The sequence below is a fragment of the Aptenodytes forsteri genome, unplaced genomic scaffold (assembly GCF_000699145.1).
Source record: "Aptenodytes forsteri isolate BGI_AS27 unplaced genomic scaffold, ASM69914v1 Scaffold278, whole genome shotgun sequence".
In the NCBI taxonomy this organism is placed as follows: Eukaryota; Metazoa; Chordata; class Aves; order Sphenisciformes; family Spheniscidae; genus Aptenodytes; species Aptenodytes forsteri.
Genome location: NW_008795907.1, coordinates 3,434,228 through 3,454,580, shown reverse-complemented (window position 1 = coordinate 3,454,580; position 20,353 = coordinate 3,434,228). Strand labels below are relative to the sequence as shown.

The 20,353-nt window shown below is 42.7% G+C and overlaps 2 protein-coding genes across 2 annotated transcripts in view; one reads left to right on the top strand and one right to left on the bottom strand.

Moving 5' to 3' along the window:
• IWS1 (IWS1, SUPT6H interacting protein) overlaps window positions 1-64 on the bottom strand; it is an 18,682-nt gene extending 18,618 nt beyond the window's left edge. The window contains exon 1 of the mRNA XM_009284298.2: window positions 52-64. Within this exon, the coding sequence (XP_009282573.2) occupies window positions 52-64 (13 nt within the window). The remainder of the gene's footprint in view (window positions 1-51) is intronic.
• An 8,491-nt stretch (window positions 65-8,555) lies between these two features.
• The window catches only part of MYO7B (myosin VIIB), a 52,493-nt gene continuing 40,695 nt past the window's right edge, over window positions 8,556-20,353 (top strand). Inside the window, exons 1-12 of the mRNA XM_019473390.1 lie at window positions 8,556-8,573; window positions 9,924-10,037; window positions 10,665-10,817; window positions 12,074-12,258; window positions 13,109-13,230; window positions 13,923-14,065; window positions 14,157-14,270; window positions 15,961-16,114; window positions 17,077-17,153; window positions 17,478-17,597; window positions 17,822-17,964; window positions 19,269-19,479. Of these exons, the coding sequence (XP_019328935.1) occupies window positions 8,556-8,573; window positions 9,924-10,037; window positions 10,665-10,817; window positions 12,074-12,258; window positions 13,109-13,230; window positions 13,923-14,065; window positions 14,157-14,270; window positions 15,961-16,114; window positions 17,077-17,153; window positions 17,478-17,597; window positions 17,822-17,964; window positions 19,269-19,479 (1,554 nt within the window). The remainder of the gene's footprint in view (window positions 8,574-9,923; window positions 10,038-10,664; window positions 10,818-12,073; window positions 12,259-13,108; window positions 13,231-13,922; window positions 14,066-14,156; window positions 14,271-15,960; window positions 16,115-17,076; window positions 17,154-17,477; window positions 17,598-17,821; window positions 17,965-19,268; window positions 19,480-20,353) is intronic.

Below are 20,353 nucleotides of genomic sequence, written 5' to 3'. Positions count from 1 at the left end.
CCGCGCGGGCGTGCGGGGCTGCAGCCGTTACGCCGCCACGCACAGCCCCGCCATGCCCCGCCATGCCCCGCAATGCCCCGCCGGCCGCTAACGCGGTTTCCAACAGCTTAATGCTTGGAGAAACCAAGCTCAGATGTTAGTGGTGGAACACTGGAGACTGTTCACTGCTTTTATACAGGGTCTGATTTAACTGCAGCAAACTCGAAAACTTTTTTTTCCTCTCCCTAAACATTTTTTTGCATTTTTTTCCTAGAAAATAGATTGATTTTAGCTTCATAACTGACATGCTGGGGAAATTGAAGGAGCCTTTGAGAAAAAAGGCTATTTTGAGCCTTGCATCAACATGGGAACTGAACAGCTGTACAGAAGTGTAAAATGGTTATTTTAATGAAGAGGTTTCCTTGTATGAGCCGTGTGGGAACTTCCAAGACACTAAAACACAGAAAATGTTAGATGACTGCTTAAACCCACAGCCCAGAACTACACAAGAGTTACCAAACGTCTCCCTTCAGCCAGTCAAAGGCACGTGTGGTAAAAATGCTTCCAATACTGATAAAGGATGGGAGATCAAAGTTTCATCTACTGCCTTGAATAGAAAAGATTTTACTGTTTAAGTAATAGGTGAATTTATCTGCTCCCTACAAATCAAGTGAGCAAGAATTAATGTGAATCTCTACAAGAAGGTAGCAGAGCAAAACCAGAGTTCAGGTACACACGCGAGCTCTGGATGCTGCGATGGGAGCCAACAGTTTTTATGGTGCTGCTGGCCGAAGAGGGGACCCAAGGCTAGCCATGGAAACTGAGGACTAGTTGTCTTGAAGAATTTAGATCTGACTGTCCTAGCTGAAGCTGCGGTTCAATCTAGTTCATGTGTGGGTGGTTCCTCCAGATTTAGCCTTCAGAATCAACTGAAAGTTAGCCCTGAACTCCCCTGTAATTGCTGACTTCTGGAGTAAACACAGGGGCAGAACGATCCCTGTCTTTTTAAGGAATTGTTGTGTTCTGGTTTAGGAACCTCTATCCTCTGAGCAGTTGCATTATTCAATTATTTGGCACGCCTACGATATGTCAGTAGTGGATTACTAGGGATGACTTCTGTCACTGATGTGTCATTTTAAAATGGAAAGCCTAATAAATGCACACGGTGCTGGTCTCCTGCCTCTCTTCTTCTTCTGTGACAAACAAAACATCTTCATTTTCTAAGAGGGCACAGGTTAATGTGTGACAAATAGAAAACTGTTGAGGTTTATTTGGGATATTTCTAAACAACAGTGATTTTTATAATCCTACATGCTACACTCTTTCAGGGACATCAAAATTTAGTAAGTTGAAAGCTCTGGGCAAAATCAGTCACTATTTCTTCTGTGCTAGAGGCACTTTAGAATGGATGGCAGAGAGGTCAAGCCATTCTTAACTAATGCACTCCAGCAGCAAGCACAGTTATAATGCAGGGAGTTCAGTGTACCATGTTAAATACAGCTGAACTCTCTGAATTGAGTCATTACTCAACATCTTCTACAGCGTTTCACTTAGAAGAAGAAATTGGCAGTGGAGTCAGATGTTTCTTGGATACAATCCTATATTCTTAGCAAAAATGCAGAAAACCCTTTTTTTTCCCTGAAAGCAGCACACATAAAACATGTAGAGAATGTCTCTTTGTTTACAGCTCTATAGGTCTTTTCCAGATAGCCCTAAAAGTCCCTTAGTGATCCTCAGGACCACACTCTTAATGGTATCGTGTCCTTTTTTCCTGCTCCTATTTACTGCCTTTAGCTCTTTGCACTGTGTGGTTTCACTTGGATCTTCTCTGGAAGAAGCAGGCATATGTGCCAGTATGTGATGGGAGGTTCCCGGTGTTTCACTTATCTGACTTCCATAAAGAAATTTAATGGCTTTTTATAACTGACTAAATAGAAGGCAGTATAACAACTTTAATGTGACTCATTACAACACAACAAATAAAGTTCTCTGCAGACAAAGCACTAAGGCAGGAAATAACAAGTTGGGAGTAATGTAACAGAAAATAATGGACAAGGGGAAACATAAATAGAAACTAAGAATAATGTGTACCAAGGTACCTGGAAATTGTACCAAGGTGCCTAGAAAACACATAAGTCTATCACATACTAAAGTCCCAAGCAGGAGTATGATGGTAGCCTTCCTTGGAAATTAGTCATTTATAAGTAAGTGTCATGTTCTGCAGTGATGGCAAGCCACTGTCCCAAATTCCAGCTGCACTGAAGCTGCACTGATGAGAGAATAGAGAATTTCTGCATTTACTGAACGTGGAAGGAGGCATAGAGGTTCCTTCCTAACAGTTACAAATTCCCATCTTTTTGAAGCAAAACCTCCTAACCCTGAGCCTTAGTGTTATGACATCCCACATGCACCGCAAAGCAGAGGGTGCACCTGTGTCTTAAGCAACCTCACCTCAGCAATGCTGAATAATTGGGCATCAATTCTGACAGCTATTCTGTAGGTAACGTGTGCGTGTGCACTAGTGTGCACGCTTGGATGCACGTGTCTTTGTCCCTCATGAGCCAGAATTTGGCACTTATGGGCCTGTAATATACTCTTGTAATACCATCTTGGCTGCATCCCAAAAGAAAGGATGGAGTGACACTCAGACCATAATGGGATTGCACAGTGGGGGAGAATGACCTGCCTTCTAGCAAGCATAGTAAGCAGCGCCCACTTGGCTTGTGTGAAGGTGTGTAATGACACAGATCCCAGAGCCCCACCAGTCTGCCTCTCTGTACAACATCACGAACTGGCTGGAATGAAATAAGCCTTTCCCTGAGGGACAGAATGCTCAAGACAACCAAGGAATGCACTTGGAAATCCTTTACTGGTATGTACTTCTTAGTTTGCTTTGTTCCCTGCATTATGCCTTTCAGAGTTAACAGACATCAGTGACTTAAAGCTACAAATCTGCTTAGAGGAAGGGAAGGAGGTTAGTGTAGACAGCAGGGCTTCTGAATGAACAGTTTAAATTGCAGATTGTTATACCCAATCCACCTCCCTTCAGAAACCTCAGGAAAAAAACTAGTTTATCATAAAATGATGCTTGGCATCTAGGACTCAGCGATGCAGAAATGACAAGGCCACTTTGATTTAGCTGGAGAGGAAACATGAGAGGTCGTGCCATGTGCAAATAAAACCCTTTGATCCTGACATCAATCTCTTAATTAGGAAGCTGTCAGGAAGAAGCAGTTTTGTTAACACGTGTCTATCTGGACAGACCTATTGCTCTGAACAACAGCAGGATTAAATTCACCAGGGATTATCCAATTTTAGTTTGTTGCATTTTTCAGTGCATTATTCATCAGTGTAGACCATACTACAAATTACCCCTAATTACCACTACAAATGTGTCTGTGCCCTGCACAGTCCCTCACCAAACTCTGTCTTCAGCAGTAAACAGAGTTGCTCACTCCTGGCAAGCTCCTGTCTTTCCCCATTCACACAGCTCAGTGACTTCCTAGGGTGACTGAGCTCCCCCTATTCACTCACAGGCACTTCTCTGAAGAAGCCTTTAGCAAGCCACCTGCTCATCTTTTGAGGTACATGTGCTTTGCAAAGCATCTAGGCTGCTTCCGCTTGGGATATCAAGTCTCTACTCCTTCAGCTTATGTTTTCTGGCTCTTGAGTATGTCTAGACTTAACTGTGGAAACCAGTCTCCCTTCCAATACGTATTTCAGCCATATGATGAGTCGTGCTTTTCTTTCAGACTGCTTTGAGTTCCCTATGTTTCCATCTCATACAGTTTATATACTGTACTAGGAGAGAAATACTGTACTTCTCTCTGAAATAGCACCCCCACTGGGACTTGGTCACAAGTGTTAAAAATGTATATATTTTTAGAATGAGATTCTCTGCCCCAAAACACGCTCCATTTGGAATTTCAGCAGGTATGTTTCATTTGCTGAAGAAATATGCATGGCACTTTTTTCCCTGCAGTCTAATCACACAAAAAGCTTTGATTTTAGATATCTGCCTTGGTAGTATAAAGGTATGTACTTTGATTTATTTGCCAATATTTGACCTTCATCTAATAAAATCAGTACTTGAAATTTTGTTCATCACATACAGTATATAGACTTCTAAAAATGGTTGTATCAGAAATAAAAGTCTGCTAAAGAACTACTTTGAGGCAAAATCCTTGAGTAAGAATGATTTGCACAGTTAGAAACTTAAAGAAAGCTGTCCTCTCTGCCTTGTGGTTTTCTGCTTCTCTCTAAAAGTCTCCGAGCCCTGAAGGGCCTTTGCCCTTTAGTGTTTAATAAAGGGCATGCAGAATAGGCAAGCCACCTGCTGTGTATGGTGCCCTGGAGGAAGGTTATACAGTTGGGTTAAGGTAGATGGAAAAAAACTCGTCCTCGTTGTTTGGGCTCGCCGTTAGGGTTGAAATGTGCCTGACTCCTGGGTCCTTGCTCTGGCTGGAGAAACCCTGTATCTGCCTCACTACAGGTATACTACACTGCTGTTTCTTTCCCAGACATCACATCTAGTGCTAGAATTTAACAGGGTAGGCAAGAAAGACACAGGATTACTGACAGTACATGTGGAGCAACCAGAAAGAGGGAAGTTCTTGGCCATCCTGTCCTAATCTGGAAAGAGAGAAGTGGGCAGATAGGGAGTTAACGTGCACCTAAATGCTGGAACACAGGGACAGAGTGTTTGTTGGGAGATAAATTAATGATAACAAAACCAGGAAGTTTTAAACACATGGACTAGAAATCCCAGTCCCTTTATATGCATATGTGACTATCAATTTCAGTTAAGTGTCATGAGTTTATTTTGCCTTCTGCTCTAGGTACTGTGAAACACAGTCCACACAGGACATAGGCTGATGTGCATTTTCTGACCTTGCAGAAAGAGCTGTGGAAAACCAAGGGGAGAGGTGAGCGATGAGGGCCTGATTTTCCTCTTATCTAACAGTGTGACTCCAAGAGAACCCCAGGGAAGTCCGTGGTGTTGGAGCAGCATAAGACCAGATGCTAAAGGGTTTTCTTCTGGGTGTGCTTTCCAGAAATCTGAAAGGATTCGGGCACAGTGGAGAGATTGAAGTTTAAGGTTCACCCAGTCAAGAATTAGCCTTCCTGCTTACTGGAACACCTGACTTGGAAAAGACATATATGCTGAACTGGGAGCAAAGTCCTGTAATAAATAACCGTGCTTCAGTCATTTCCTCCTTTGTGCAGCGGAGGACTGGCACTTGGTGAGGGATCCCTTAATGGCACCAGTACCAGTTTCACCTTTCTTTTCCTTCTTACTCCAATGCTTATGAAAAAGAGGGAACTAAGCTGCAGAAGCCGGACAGTGAAGATTTCTTCTGGAGAGGTAATTTCCCATCCTGTAGGGTACAGTTTTGTTTACAGTGCTGCATTACTTTGGACAGAAAAGCAACAGAGAGAGCCAGGTGTTGTTGGAAAGCAGCCATTCAAGCAGGTGGGGGACTGGCCACTTATGACTTAACTGGGAATAAGCATTTTAAATGTTGAAACTGTGTATCCTGGGATTATACAGGATCTCCTCCCTACATGTCCATTCTTGGCTGCTATCTTAGACTGGATCTGGAGCTAGCTATACCTTTGATGTGATGCAGTATGGCTGTGCTTCATGTTTGCACGTACCACTCTCTGTTCTGGGTAGACATTTCTGCTCTGTTGCAGTATTCTGGTTTCTGGCACAGGTGAAAAAGTATCTGTCAGTTGTGAGTCACTGTGGCTGACTGTGGCCCATCTTTGGCCTATGTTTGCTGAGTACCATGCTTCTGTACCACCTCGCATCGCTCATAGGAACAGGTCATCACATTCTTGAAGTTAATACGCAGATCCAATTCCTGAGTCCTGAATAAGAACATGAGGACTTCGCCATAAGAATAACTGATTATGAAAGACAGAAGTTCCTGCTTGAGACTGTAAAAAAACAACAGAAAAAAAACAAGCAGCCAGAAAGTACACATTCATGTTGCATTGCTAAATTTTCGTAGATGTTGTGCTACAAAATTGAGAATTGTCTTAGTTACAGATGAGCTCTGGAGGTTGCCCTAGTCTCACAGGGAAAATCAATTCTTAATATAGTGAGCAGGTGTTGTGTTGGGGACACAGCCCTTGCAGTTTCTCCATGTGCCAGGTTTTGTTAAGTGTGACATTCCATTTCTCTTCTTGTTATTGGGTCACCTATGTGAAAATTACATTTAAAATTCCTGCTTTAAAATGTGTGTTAGCATCGGACCTCTACACCAGCAGTCTGTCATCTCTTGAAGTTTCTATTTATTTTTCACTTTGGGATCACAATACATTTTGTAATTTTAATAATTAGTTATTTTCAGCATATCTTATGATGACTTTAAAGTGGTAAATCATTCTGGGCTTGCTTAGAAACCCTCTTCAATCCATGCTACTGTATAGCCCTTTATAGCCACAAATAGGGCACAAAGATCTTGTAGCTTCGCAAGCACTTCCTAGTTTCCATTTTGCTACCCTAGTAGCCCTCCTTATGGTTAGGACACTGGTGTAACCCACAACCGTGGCAGCATCTTGCATACAGGAGTATAATTGCTCCCTCCATTTAGTCTGAAAAAAAGGTTGTTTATGCACCCATCGATTTTAAATAAGACCATGATTTATGGAAGCTATTTACACCTTCCCAAATAACATGGATAAAAAAAAGTGGGCAGCTATAGGAAAGCGAGTGATTGATAAAATGAATCCTAATTCTCTTACTGCAATGTTTTCTTCTAACATTGAAGTTCATTAAAACAAGAGGAAGAAAACAGTGGTATCCTCAAGGTATCTACCTTCTACATAGGTAGAAAATGGAACTTTCAACTCAGTTAATTTCTGGTTTTCTTGTTTTGCGCAAACTTTCCAGAGAACCTGTCCAAAACCTAGACAAGTATAATTTAGGGCCAGAATAAAATAACTTCTCAAAAGGCTATGAGAAAATAAGAAATTTGCATTTGAGTGTCAAGATAAAACTGGAGCAGGTATCTCTCTTCTTCATGGGGGGTGTTCTGAGAGGTCAGGGACTTGCCTGGAATAAGTGCCAAAGATCAATTTCTGGTCCTGTAGTGTCCCCTCATCTTCTTGTAAAGTAGTTTCCAAGCGGTTTGCTGTCAAACAGGAGTGTACAGAAGGGATGCAGATGATTCAATATGTCCTCATTGAACATGAGTTGTAAAATCTGTTTGAGATAAAATGCTAAGAAAACATCATTGATAATAGATCATAAAAGGGTAAAAATAGAATTAATTTTTGGTCCAAGGTTAGCATTTTATGGAGCATTTTGCTTACTGCAAGCGTTTCATTCTTATTATCAACTTTGAGCTAAGCCTTTTCTCTGGGTGTGCTGGAACAATGGGGAGAGCGAGAAATCCTTTAGAGAAATGGAGGGAGCAGAATGGATCACACAGCTGTGAGAAGTCTGTGAATATGAGGCTGTAGAGACCTGGACTAATAACTGATGTCTGCTGCACACAGCAGCTACTGAATCACAAGTTACTCAACAGCCTTAACATGCAGGGATCACTCCTGCTAGTAGGAAGAGATAACAAAGAAAAAAACCCTGTCTGGAACTCTGGAAACATTTAAAGGGAACTTTGCAGAGTCTTTGCCTGTCATTTCCCACATTAAAAGGCATACAGCAGCCTTCCCGCTGTAGCAAGAGTGGGAGCCAGCAAATCACACCTAGTCCTAGAATCACTCCCAAAATCCAGTTGCAGTAGCCTATGGGACAGGAAGCGGCTTTTGAAGACTTTGGTTCCTTGGTTGTTCCAAGGATCACAGCCTAAACAGCATCATCCCTTAATCAAAGCACTGGTGTAGATTTCTGGCCACCAGTCTTTTCACTATTATGTTCTTGACAGTGAGCTCCTAATTTTATTGTTCCTTCCTATTCCTTGTTTTGCTGCTCATGCCTTCATTGCAAGCCCTCCCATTCCAGCCAAGAAAGGTGAACTCTAGACCTCGATTTCTATATGGTGGTAGGTTCAAGCTGTGAGAGTCTGAGGAAACTGAGCAGCTCAGGAAAGTATGAATTACATCTGTGTCACTGGGCTAGCCACTCACAGGAACTGAACTGCTGGGTCAATGGACCAGCCAAAGGTAATTCTATTGTGCATCAAATTACATTGCATTGTGGGGTCTTTTTATTTGTGAGCCAAACTTGAAGTTCAGCCAATAAATGTGCCTAACATTTGATTGAGGGAACTATTGGGTATGAAAATGTGCACAGTGACCTCTTCAGGGTTGAGAGCATCTCTGGGGTTACGTGGTAAAACTCAGAGCAGACCACCACTCCAGTGCTGCAGGTTCTTTGGTTTGGGTAGATGGTTTCATTGCTTCTACATTGGGTGTAGCTTATTAATAATCTCTTCCACTTTAACAAAATCCATGAACAGAATTATTTTAAGGCATTTTGCTGTTATTTTTTACAAGGAAACATCTCAAGGAAACCCCACTGTCTGTTCTGATCAAAGCCTGAGCCCTTTTCTGGCCTAATGCTATGTTCTTGGCACTGCAGGTTACATACAGTGATCTGAAACATAATGGTGGTTTTCAGAAAGGTAAGTCCTATTCTTTGCTGTGATTTACTGATTAGCCTGAGGCCCAAAGAGGAGAAAACTACCTTAACATCATGGTTCAACTCAAAAAGAAAGTAGCAATAACCCAGTATCATCAAGGTATAAAATAATATCAATCTAGACTAGAGATGCAGAGGTGTCTTGCCTAGCCTGGCTGTGCTCATGCTGAGCTGGTGACCTCTGTCACAAGGTGTGGCACTGAAACTGCACACATTACCTCTGGTGTTTTATTCAACGCAAATGAGAGCTGTTAGTCTGTAACATTCTTCATAACCTCATGCAATGTTTATAGATGCTTTACACTACAGTTGTTTGGTTTTAAATGTAAGCCCATAAAGTATTTTGAGAGGAAAAAGAAATAATTTTTCAGTAAAAACCTTGAAACTTTGACAATAAATGCTACAGTATGTAACAAAAGTCGTATACGACAAGACACTCAGCTAGAAAACCAGTTCATAGCCATTGAAGATCTGACCTATAGCTTTGTTCAGTTTTCATTCCAGCCATTACACTAAAGTTTTCTGTTTCAATCTGTATTAGTACCTGGAGCAAGAGAAGATATTCCTGGGGGCTTGGAGTAGGGGAGTATAATCAGGACAGTAGCGCAGGTGACACCAGGATGCTGCTCATTCCTAGGAAAGGGCAGCCATAGCTCATACCTTCCTCCAGTGACAGCAGAGCAGTTCTTGCTTGCTTGCTCTGCAGAGAGGCAGGATGTTGCCATGCCTCTACAAATGTGAAGAGAGGAGCTGGGCTGAATAAAAAATGCTTTTTTTTCCAAAGAGAAATCATGGATGCGCTCACACTTCTAAATGATTTCAGCTATAGCAGAAAGAATATATATCTAAAAGCTCTTGCAACAGAGCCCTCTACATTTCCAGGCATCTAGTCTGTACATCTGTTTGTTTTTCTTTTTCCTGTAATGTCTATGTTTTCAAGCATCTCTTCTGAAAGAATACCATAGCTAATGTGAAGCTGCCAAGGCACTTTACTAGCATTCACTGTGCCCCCCAACCAATCTCTGGGAGGTAGTGGAGCTGAGTAATTGCTGTCCTTGTAAAAGGTGTTACTTCATTTCCTTTTGTGAGACAGCTGGGTTTGATGACTTGTCCAAAGTCATGTTCCAGGTCAGCTGTGGAGCTGGGAGTAGAACCAGAGGTCCCGATACTATAACCATTAGACTGTACTGCCTGCAAGCAGTAAGAACTTGCCCAGTTAAACACTGCTAAAGAAATCAAATCACTAAAAAAAGAAGAACAAGAGATGTATGCCTGTGGGCTACATGGCATCAAGTATGTCACTGTACTTGACGATAGCTTTTCTTCTCCCCAGGGTGATCATGTGTGGCTGGACACTCAGCCAAACAGTGAATTTAATGTCCCTATCGGGGCAGTTGTGAAGGACTCTGACTCAGGACGGATCTTGCTGGAGGATGATGAAGGCAAGGTGGGCTATGCTATAATTTCCTGTAAAAGATGAACATAAAATTTAAAAGTACAAAGTACAGAAGAATGACCCCTATTGGGTCAGACCAAAGCTCCATCTAGCCAAATGGTCTGACTTTGATAAAGTCTGGTAGGATATACTGAAAAAAAGAATATAAAAATAAGGCAAGTATAGGGTGATACCCTAGTATCCCCAGGTCCCAGCACTATGAAGATTTAGAGCTTCCTAAGCTAGAGTTTATATCTACGTAGTTAAGAAAAGGAAATGGATGGGCTCCAATCCCTAAATTTGGTGGAGCTTTATGTGAAATCATCTAAAGTCAGTTGGGGTTTCATCCCTACCTCATACAATGTGGTGGCTGTGATGACCTGACAGACCTGTGCTCTGAACAGTGCTAAATTTGGTGATGTCCAGAACCCACCTGAATGGCTTCATCCAGTGTTTTAAATCATCTGGTTCCAGGGAGCAGCAAACCAGTTAATTTCTGTAGTTCGGTCAACTGTTTCTTAGAATATGCTGGTTTGAGCATGGATTATACTGAAGCTCACTCTGGTCTAACATGGCTCTCTTTTGTTTGCCTCTGAGCAACAGCATAACACATTAAAGCTGATGCCTTGCCTTTTTCAGGAACACTGGATCACAGCTCGGAACATGCACATGGTGCACCTGATGCACCCCTCCTCTGTCCAGGGGGTGGAAGACATGATCAGCCTTGGGGATCTCAATGAAGCAGGCATGGTGCACAACCTCCTCATCCGCCACCAGGAGCACAAAATCTATGTGAGTGCCAAGGTCACCAGGCATAGTACTTTCAGGAACGACCTCTACTGCACATTTAGTGGAGCGACCTGAGCAGCCTGCAAGCCTTTCATACATGGGGCCCTCTGCTTTCTTTACTGATTGAGGGCGCCAAGGAGACACAACATAGTTTTTCTTTTCTTTCATTCGAGTACTTTGGCTGTGAAGAAGAGAGCTAATAGCAGTCTCTGAAATCACAGAGATATGCATAGGTAGTGACCCTGCTTACTTTCTCCTAGAGTGATCATTTCCACCAGTGACTGACTGACAGCTAAATCCAGCCCATGTTACAGCTTAGTGCTGCTGTTACATGCAGCTGTGACACAGGATCAATCTAACTACTACACAGTGACATAATTTGGATTGTCCTCCAGTCCAAGTCAATGTTTACTTGATTTTGATGTAATAAAATAGATAAAGAATAAATCTGGATATTTAGGACACCTGGTTTCATTTCTTGTCCATTACAGGTTTTATCTGTGACTGAGCAAGTTGGCATTTTTAGTTTCTTTGTTTCTTAGTTCTCAGTTTGTAATATGTTAATAACATTCAGGTTTGCCATGCTTTGCCTCCCATGTTATATACACTATAGGAGAGGAGCTGCCTCTTACAACACAGATGTGGTGATGTTTGGTGTAAATAAGGACTGATTTTAGAGATGCTGCAGTTATAACTACCAAGATGTGTGTATAGACCTGTTATATTAGACTCTAGCAGTCTGCAGTTGTCTTATGTAGAAGTTCTTGAACAATATTATTGCCTTGCATTTCCACAGCCTTCAACAGTCTCCTTCATTTCAATGGTGCTGTTGTTTACAAATGTTACTAAATGACTGTATGAATAACACAACCATAACTTTGCCCGTTAGCAAAGTTCAGCTACATCTGCACTAGAACACAAAAGCAGCTTAACAAAACACTACAAAACAGCTTATGATAACACACAAAAAGGCCAGATCAAATTGGACTTTCTTGTGCTTTAGCTTGAGACAGTGAACTGAGCTGTGATTTGGCAAGAAGATTATAGCTAGCATTCTTCCTTTTGCAAAAACCTCCAGATCCTGGGATATATAATAGCAGCTTATAGTGAGGAACCAGTCTCTCAGCCTCACCTAAGTGCTGCTATGGATCTCCCAGGCTTCCCTCCTGCCTCTGTTTAGATTTATACTGCAAGTGGCTTTGGTTGTATTCTTGTTTGCAGGTTTGCTGCAAGAGGTAACGCTCATAACTGTTTTCCAGACTTACACAGGATCAATCTTGGTAGCAGTGAATCCATACCAGCTGCTGCCCCTCTACACAGTCGATCAGATCAGACTGTACTGTAACAAGAGGATTGGAGAGCTACCACCTCATGTCTTCGCCATTGCAGACAACTGTTATTTCAATATGAAGAGGAATAAGAGAGACCAGTGCTGTGTGATCAGGTGACTGGACTCAGAGAGGATGAGTAGCAGAAACCAAGTCTGGCATGTTTTTGGGGCACTTTTGTGGACACAGGAGACCTTCCAAATGGAAGGGCACAGATAAGACTAGAGACAACAGGAAGGAAATATTTTCTTCCCTGCTACTTCATTTTTATTTAGGGCTGCAAAAGGTAGAACATAAGCAAGGGATTTCTGAAATCCATTGTTTTCGCCCAGAATCTTTGAATGTGGTGATACATTCTGCACATGGTCACTACATACAGAAACATAAAATATAAGCCTGTGTTATGTAAGGCTATCTTTTACCTTGGGGACATGATACTTATGTTACATGTATTTTCTGAGAATAGAGATTTCCTGGAGAGAAACAACCTCTGCTAACCTGAAGATGGAAGGAAGCTTTCCTCATCCTATAAACACATAACATGTATCTATTTTCTGTTAATCATCAGTGTGAAGAACCAGATAGTCTCATTGCAGTAATATCTGATTACAGCTGAGGCAACTCAGTTTTGATATGCTAAGACTAGCATTGAAAATCTGATAATGCATTAAAGAAGAAAAGCAAGTGGTCATTTAATTTGCACCGGTACAGAATGTCTTCCATGGATTTGCTTTTTTTTAATCAGTGCGAGAATTTAGTCCTCAGCCTAAGTCTAAAAAACAACTTAAATTTTAGCAGATAAGATGATGAAAGACTAAAATTCTCCAGCCCTCCATGAAAGACAGTCTGATCTGCCATTCACAGGATAAATATAAGTGGGTTTTTTTTTTACCTTGGTCTGCCATTTTGCCACCCTAAACAAAAAAGAAGAAAGGAAACCTGTAATGATCTTGTTTCTTACTGCAGTGGAGAATCTGGAGCTGGGAAGACTGAAAGCACAAAGCTAATACTACAGTTTTTGGCAGCTGTCAGCGGCCAGCATTCCTGGATAGAGCAGCAAATCCTAGAGGCCAACCCCATTCTGGAAGGTGGGTTATTTAGCAAACATGCCTGATTTACCACCTTTATCTTAGGATTTTTGTATCAGGATAAAAAACTCAGAAACAGATCTTTGAACCATTGTATTTGTATAACTGCTAAAACCCCTGAAACACTGGTGATGCAGGGTAGAAGTTCTCTATACTTTTCTGCCATGTCCCCATGAAGTCCACAGCAACTCCCACGCTGTAGGAGGAGGTGCCACTATAGTATGTAACCCAGAACTGCTGGGAGCACAAGAGTCCTTGGGAATGCAGAGCCCAAGGTAAAGACCTGTTTTAGCATTTATGCTAGATAGTGGCAAAGTGACTGGCCAATCATGGGTGTATCTATAGGGGAGCTCCCTGAGACACCCATCTTTCTCTGTAGAGGGATCAAATGTGTTCCCAGTAAGTCCTTCTGGAGGTCTTCAGACTTGCCCAGCTCTCTTGGCTGGCCAGATATAGGCCACATTTGGATCATTTGAATATGTCTTTTAGGACCCAATTATCTGAATGCACAGTATGCCTGCCTTTCTCTTTAGGAGGCAGCCTGAGACCAGACATTCTTCAGTGCCTGTCAGCACTGTCATTCGGAACACAATGTGTAAAATACTAGCAGCAAAAAAGAAGGGCATAAAAAATAGACTTGATGTTCATTAACTGCAATAATCCAGATACTATCTCTGTCCCTTGCCCATCAGCTTTTGGAAATGCCAAGACAATTCGAAATGACAATTCAAGCCGCTTCGGGAAATACATTGATATTCACTTCAACCAAAATGGTGTGATAGAAGGAGCCCGGATAGAACAGTTTCTTCTGGAGAAGTCCCGGGTTTGCCGGCAGGTGAGGGCACTGGCAGATGTACATTCTGCTGGCTCCTGTGTTACAAGCTTGTGCTGACAAGGCTGTCCATTGGCCTATTTCTTTCTTTTAGGCTCCAGAGGAGAGGAACTATCACATCTTCTACTGCATGCTAATGGGGATGAATACAGAGCAGAAAAAGATGCTGAATCTGGGCACTGCTTCAGAGTACACTTATCTCACTATGGTAATAGTCTCTGCTTTCTTCTCCATTATCCCTCTGCCATTTGTTTCTCCCAGTGAGCAATTACAATCAATAGGAACTGCAGATGGGTAGTTACCAAATATGAACAGTCCTTTCCTTAGAGTACCAGAAGCAGTAACACCAAAAGTGCTGTGAGCCTCAGTTTCAGAGACTTACTGTAATGTCCACCAGTGGGAGGCAGCTTCTGGCAGTTCAAAGCTTTCTATCAAAGTCAGACTTAAGAAACATAAAGGACATCTTAAAGCAGGTGGGAAATATCCTCCACTTTCACAGGCACTCAGATTTCAGATGAATACAAGGGATCTCATACCAGGGAGAATACTAATCAGCTATGTATACCTTAGGGGAAAATGAATAAGCAGAAACAGTGCCAAGAATCCTAATCCTTATATCTGATAAATCTTATATACATAATGCAGGAAGCTGGCATTCAATCTAACTTCTAACAGCTGATGTTAATGTCCCTGTCTAGGTTTATGTTGCCACTCCAGTGGCAGGAGTGGGATGTCCATAGGTGAGATTTTTGAAAATAGCTAATTGGTTGGTTTAGGGCATGAAAGCCATCATGAAAATCCTGTTCTTTAGCCTGTGCAGATACCTCATATTAAATATGTCAGCTGGTTTGATTTGGGTTGTTCTACAGCCGTGGAAAAAATGGGTCTAAGTCCTGCCTCTGATGAAGTTAATGGGAGCTGGGCATCTAGTTTCAGAGGAAATTAAATCAAGCCTATAAAGCTGTTTCTGGAGTCTCAAAAGCAAAATCATTCAAGTTGCTGGAGATTTTTTCAAATGTAATGTTTTCAAAATAGCAGTGATCTTGCAGCAAGAGCTGATGAGTGCAATTCACACATTGGCCATTCCATAAAATAGTCTGAAGTTCCCTGGGTCAGCAGTAGGGCAGTATAATACAGAGATAGGAGGATTAGATTAAAGGAGATCATAACCATGGTTTTGTTCAGGTCACTGTTGGCACAAGCTGGCATGTTTACATGCTGTAAACTGAAATGTCTAGGAATACTTCACTTTTGTAATCATCACACTATATTGTCAGTAATAGCAGGGATAAAAAAGACATTTTCCCATCTCCATTAGGGCTGAAAATAGTTTCTATCAGGAGCAGCATCCTAGGACCCGCTGTGCAGGCTTTGTTGAAGGTTCTTCTGATGCTGCCTTGGATGCTTCCATCTGCCTTCCACTAGAACCTAATATTCTTATTTTGAGATTTGCCTTCTAGTACTGATCCAATCCTACTTGCTTTGATTTGGGATTAGGGCTTTTAACTGTCCATTGACAGGGCAGAGAGAGGAAACAAAAGAAACAGGCATGGCCTTGTAAGTGTAGGTAACCTTGTCAAAATTTCCTGTCCTTCTATGCTCCAGAGCAGCCTTCCCCTCAGCTTTTCCTTTTGGCTTCCCCAGTATTCAGTCTAGCCCTGGAGAAATGCATTATTTAGCCCTCTGCTAATGCGTTCTTCTTGAGAGTAGAGATGAGGGAAGAAACAACCATGGGAGGAGCATATAGAATGTCTAAATAGGTTTTTTCCTTGCATCTTGTGGCAAGTGGCTCACAGGGTATCCACATTGTGTACAAGGGTTTGTCAGCCTGTAGGTGCTTTCTTCCTTGTATGGGTACTGGGATGTTTTTCCTTACCTGTGGGTGTGGTGTCTTGCAGGGCAACTGCATGTCCTGCGACGGCCGGAATGATGCAAAGGATTATGCTCACATCCGCTCGGCTATGAAGATCCTTATGTTCTCAGATTCTGAGCACTGGGACATCAGCAAGCTGCTGGCTGCGATCCTGCACCTGGGGAATGTAGAGTTTGAAGGTAAACTCAGCATTGTCTGTGCTTGGCCTTTCTTCAGGCTCAATGGTAAAGGCCTAAAGGTGCTGCCTGCTTCCATCTGTAAAGATTAGGTTGTGCTTCTCTGCCCTGTATGAACAGGTGAACAGGGTTGGAAGGGCAGGCAGATAAGCACCACGAAATTCTGATTTGTGACTCCACTGCCTAGTGTTTTGAAAAACATCATCTTATTATTATTTTTGTCACTCCCTCAGGTTTCCATGGTCATAAATAGGCTCTTATCACACAAACTGAAACAACAGATAATATAATGCCATATTACGTTTGCTAATTGTTGTGGTACACAAGCTAGAGGACACAGGAGCAGCTGAGTGATGTTTGCTGTGGAGATGATAGCAGTCATTCTCCTGGTTAGGTTTGGTGAACACTCACCTGCATAAGTGCACTTCTAGTATGGCACAGGCACAGTGTGAGACACCCACCAGTGGGATGCCAGAAGCTCTCACATTTTAGAAAAGGAATCCTTCTCACTTTGTGATACAGAGGGCCCAATACAGTGATGCCAGCTGGATTCTTTGGAGTAATGCTGGCTGCTAAAATGTGGGATTTCCCTCATTTCCTTTCTTTGTCTAGATTTCCCACAAGCCAGATACACGGAAAGAAATATTTTCAGAAACACATTTTCTGAAGTCAGATACCACTTCCCCAGATCCCCAGTAGCTACTATTTAAAATGCATAACCTTGTCAGTTTTGCTGCTATTTTTAGCCTGATGTTCTGGAGTTGTGAGGGCCCTATACATCCCAGGATCCCTGGGTGAAATTAGGATGCTCCTTAGTAAAAGCATCAAACCTGGGAGTTTCCAAAGAGAACTTACTGCCTTGCCACATTCCCAGAGCTACAGGGTTACAGAAATACGGCTGCAATAACAGCCCCCCACCATAGCGGAAATGATTCACCCTGAGATTGACTGTTTCCTCATTGTAGCGGCTGTGTACGACAACTTGGACTGCTCTGATGTGATGGACTCACCACACTTTTCAATCGCAACCAAATTGCTTGAGGTAATGGAGTCTCATCTTCTCCTTCTAGTTCTCTCCTTCACCCTTGCTCCCTGAGCACACTGACAAAGCATGTCTCTGTGGAGTGTTTATGTATGCACATGTATATGTATGCACATATAATGGGCACGTCCCCTTCTTCCTGCTGACACTCAAGTGATGCTGTTGCAGATGTCTTTCTGAGCTAGGAGATCTTTAACTGGGACAGCAGGCCACCAGTGAATGCTGCTGGACAGGCAGTTTGTCATGGCCCTCTTCCTGAGACAGACTTTGCTAGATCTCCTTTATCCACCTGGAATGACAAGGTTGCCATGATTGTTCCTCCAGGTGGACTCCAGTGAACTCCAGAACAGCCTCACAAACCTCTCCATCATTGTCCGAGGAGAAAGTGTGTCTAGGCCTCTGAACATAGTTCAAGCTGCAGATGGGAGGGATGCCTTTGTGAAGGTACTGGTGCTTACATCTTCTCTGTTTAAAGATTGGGGATGCTTTCAGAGCTGTCTGTCTTACTGGTTGAGGAGCCTTAGGTGGCAAACATTCACCCAGAGATCTCCGGTCCCTCGTAGTTTTCAGGCATAGTTTGACAGCATTGTAGCAGCATGATAGCAAGCAGTAAGCTATGTCCAAAGACTGTAATGATGGGCTCTAATTCCTCTTCAATTTTTTCTCAGGGTATATATGGACGGATATTCCTGTGGATAGTGAACAAGATCAACTCAGCCATTTTCAACCCAACTTCTCAGAAGCCTAAAGACAGACGTCAGTCTATTGGGCTGTTGGACATTTTTGGGTTTGAAAACTTCAGCAACAACAGGTAGGAGGCTCTAGATTCATTTCCACTGGGAAGCTGAAAAGCAGCTGATGTAAAGGGAAAGAATGAAAAAACAGACAGACACGCGCTCTTTCATTATCATCCTGATTCTCAGAAAAGCAGTGAAATTTCCATCACTGAATTTTCCCAATGATGATAATGCACAGATTCCGTTTTTCTTCAGTCTTGGTCATATTCCTGCCTCCTTCCCCAACCTTCATTTTGGTGCAGCCATTGCACATGTCTATTCCAAAACCTCAGGAATTTTCTCAGAGGAGATGGCTATGAAGCTGCTATGAGCAGGCAGCCACTATGTGAGGATGTAGTATGTCACCATGTCTCTGTACCAAACTTTCTTGTTCCATAGCATTTTTACAATGTCTCTTTGGATACATTTTGCATATAGTACAAAGGAGGCCGTGTTGTGTTTCCCATTTCAGCTCATGCTTCCATCTTGCTCAGTGTTCTCCCGTCCCTTTTTTGGGGCTGCTTCATTTCTCTACTCTTAAGGACAGGTCAGCAAAACACCTGGTCAGTATACCATTGTCCCACTGCTACCTCTCCTACTAGTGGTTTCAGTTCCAAAGCACCATTTCTGTTTGCCCTTCTCTATGGGGGCAGCAATTCTCTCAGTTGTATGGTACCATGTCATCAGTACTCCACAAACCATCAGCATACATTCTGCAGTCTTTTCCAATCCATTTCAACTGATGCATCTTGCTTGCTTTCAACAAGATAATATTCCTCACTGACTTTTGGAACATGGTCTAGGATCTTTTCAGCCCATCTTCTATCTTTTGTGTTCTCTCCTGTAATTTTATGCTATTCCCAAAGGCTGCAATCCACAAGGGGCCTCGCTGTGGTGAGTGTTCCACAAGCACACACAGTGTGCCACAGCAATGACCAGGTAATGAAACTCAGGTGCAGCATTAAGGAGTAACCAACAAAAGAAGTGGTAGTGCCAGTGCAAGTAAAAACACATCACACACTCATACAGTCAAGCTATTTTCACAGTTATATGTTCCCCTTTATCTGTAGAGTTTCTTGAAACACATACAAGATCTTTCCTTGCTTACTCAGCAACACTCAATTGTCAGTTGGCTCATTTCTGCTTATGTTTTTCATAGCAGAAGATGCATCCCTTATATTGCTAAGATTGACAACATGCAATGGTGGTGATCATTAACACCGTGGAATATAGCAGTAGTATATCTGGATATGTATTTAATACAGAGAATAAACAAATACCATAGAGCAGTGCAGCACTGGCCAAGGATGACCATGGGTCCCCATCTTGTCCCCCCCAGCTTTGAGCAGCTCTGCATTAACATTGCCAATGAGCACCTTCAGCAGTTCTTCGTGCACCATGTCTTCAAGCTGGAGCAAGAGGAATACCTTGCGGAGCACATTGCCTGGAATAACATTGACTTCACTGATAACCGCCAGGCTCTGGAAGTCATTGCACTCAAGCCTATGAATATCATCTCCCTCATTGATGAAGAGAGCAAATTCCCAAAGGTAAATTTCTGGTTTCACTTGTAATGCCTGGCTTTGCACACAGCTCACAGGTAATGCTTGGCTTTACACACAGAAAAGTGCAAAAGTGTCTTTCGGATAGATTATGAGAGGCAATGTCTTCTCCCCGTAGATGTTTCTCTTAAATTAGCTCACTCTACAAATGTTCACTCTCTGCTGGAACATGCTCTTCCTGCTACCTTGCTGTTGAAACTCTTACAGCTGTTCCAGACAGAGAAGGAAGGAGTCCGGATCATTTTACAAGGGCTTCTTAGGAAATCTTTGAATTTGCATATTGTTCTGCTGTTGGTCTGGGCTGCAGCTTGCTCTTTCTTCTCCTGGATGACAGACCTAGTTGAGCAATGTCACCATTGTGAGGAACTGTAGGGGAACTATAGGCCTGTCACTTCGGTGCCGGGGAAGGTTATCGAGCAGATCATCCTGAGTGCCATCACACGGCACGTACAGGACAACCAGGTGATCAGGCCCAGTCAGCATGGGTTTATGAAAGCCAGGTCCTGCTTGACTAACATGATCTCCTTCTGTGACAAGGTGGCTCGCTTAGTGGATGAGGGAAAGGCTGTGGATGTTCTCTACCTAAACTTTAGTAAAGCCTTTGACACCATTTCCCACAGCATTCTCCTGCAGAAACTGGCTGCTCATGGCTTGGACGGGCGTACTCTTTGCTGGGTAAAAAACTGGCTGGATCACCAGGCCCAAAGATTTGTGGTGAATGGAGTTAAATCTAGTTGGCGGCCGGTCACAAGTGGTGTTCCCCAGGGCTCAGTACTGGGGCCAGTTCTGTTTAATATCTTTACCAATGATCTGGACGAGGGGATTGAGTGCACCCTCAGTAAGTTTGCAGACGACACCAAGT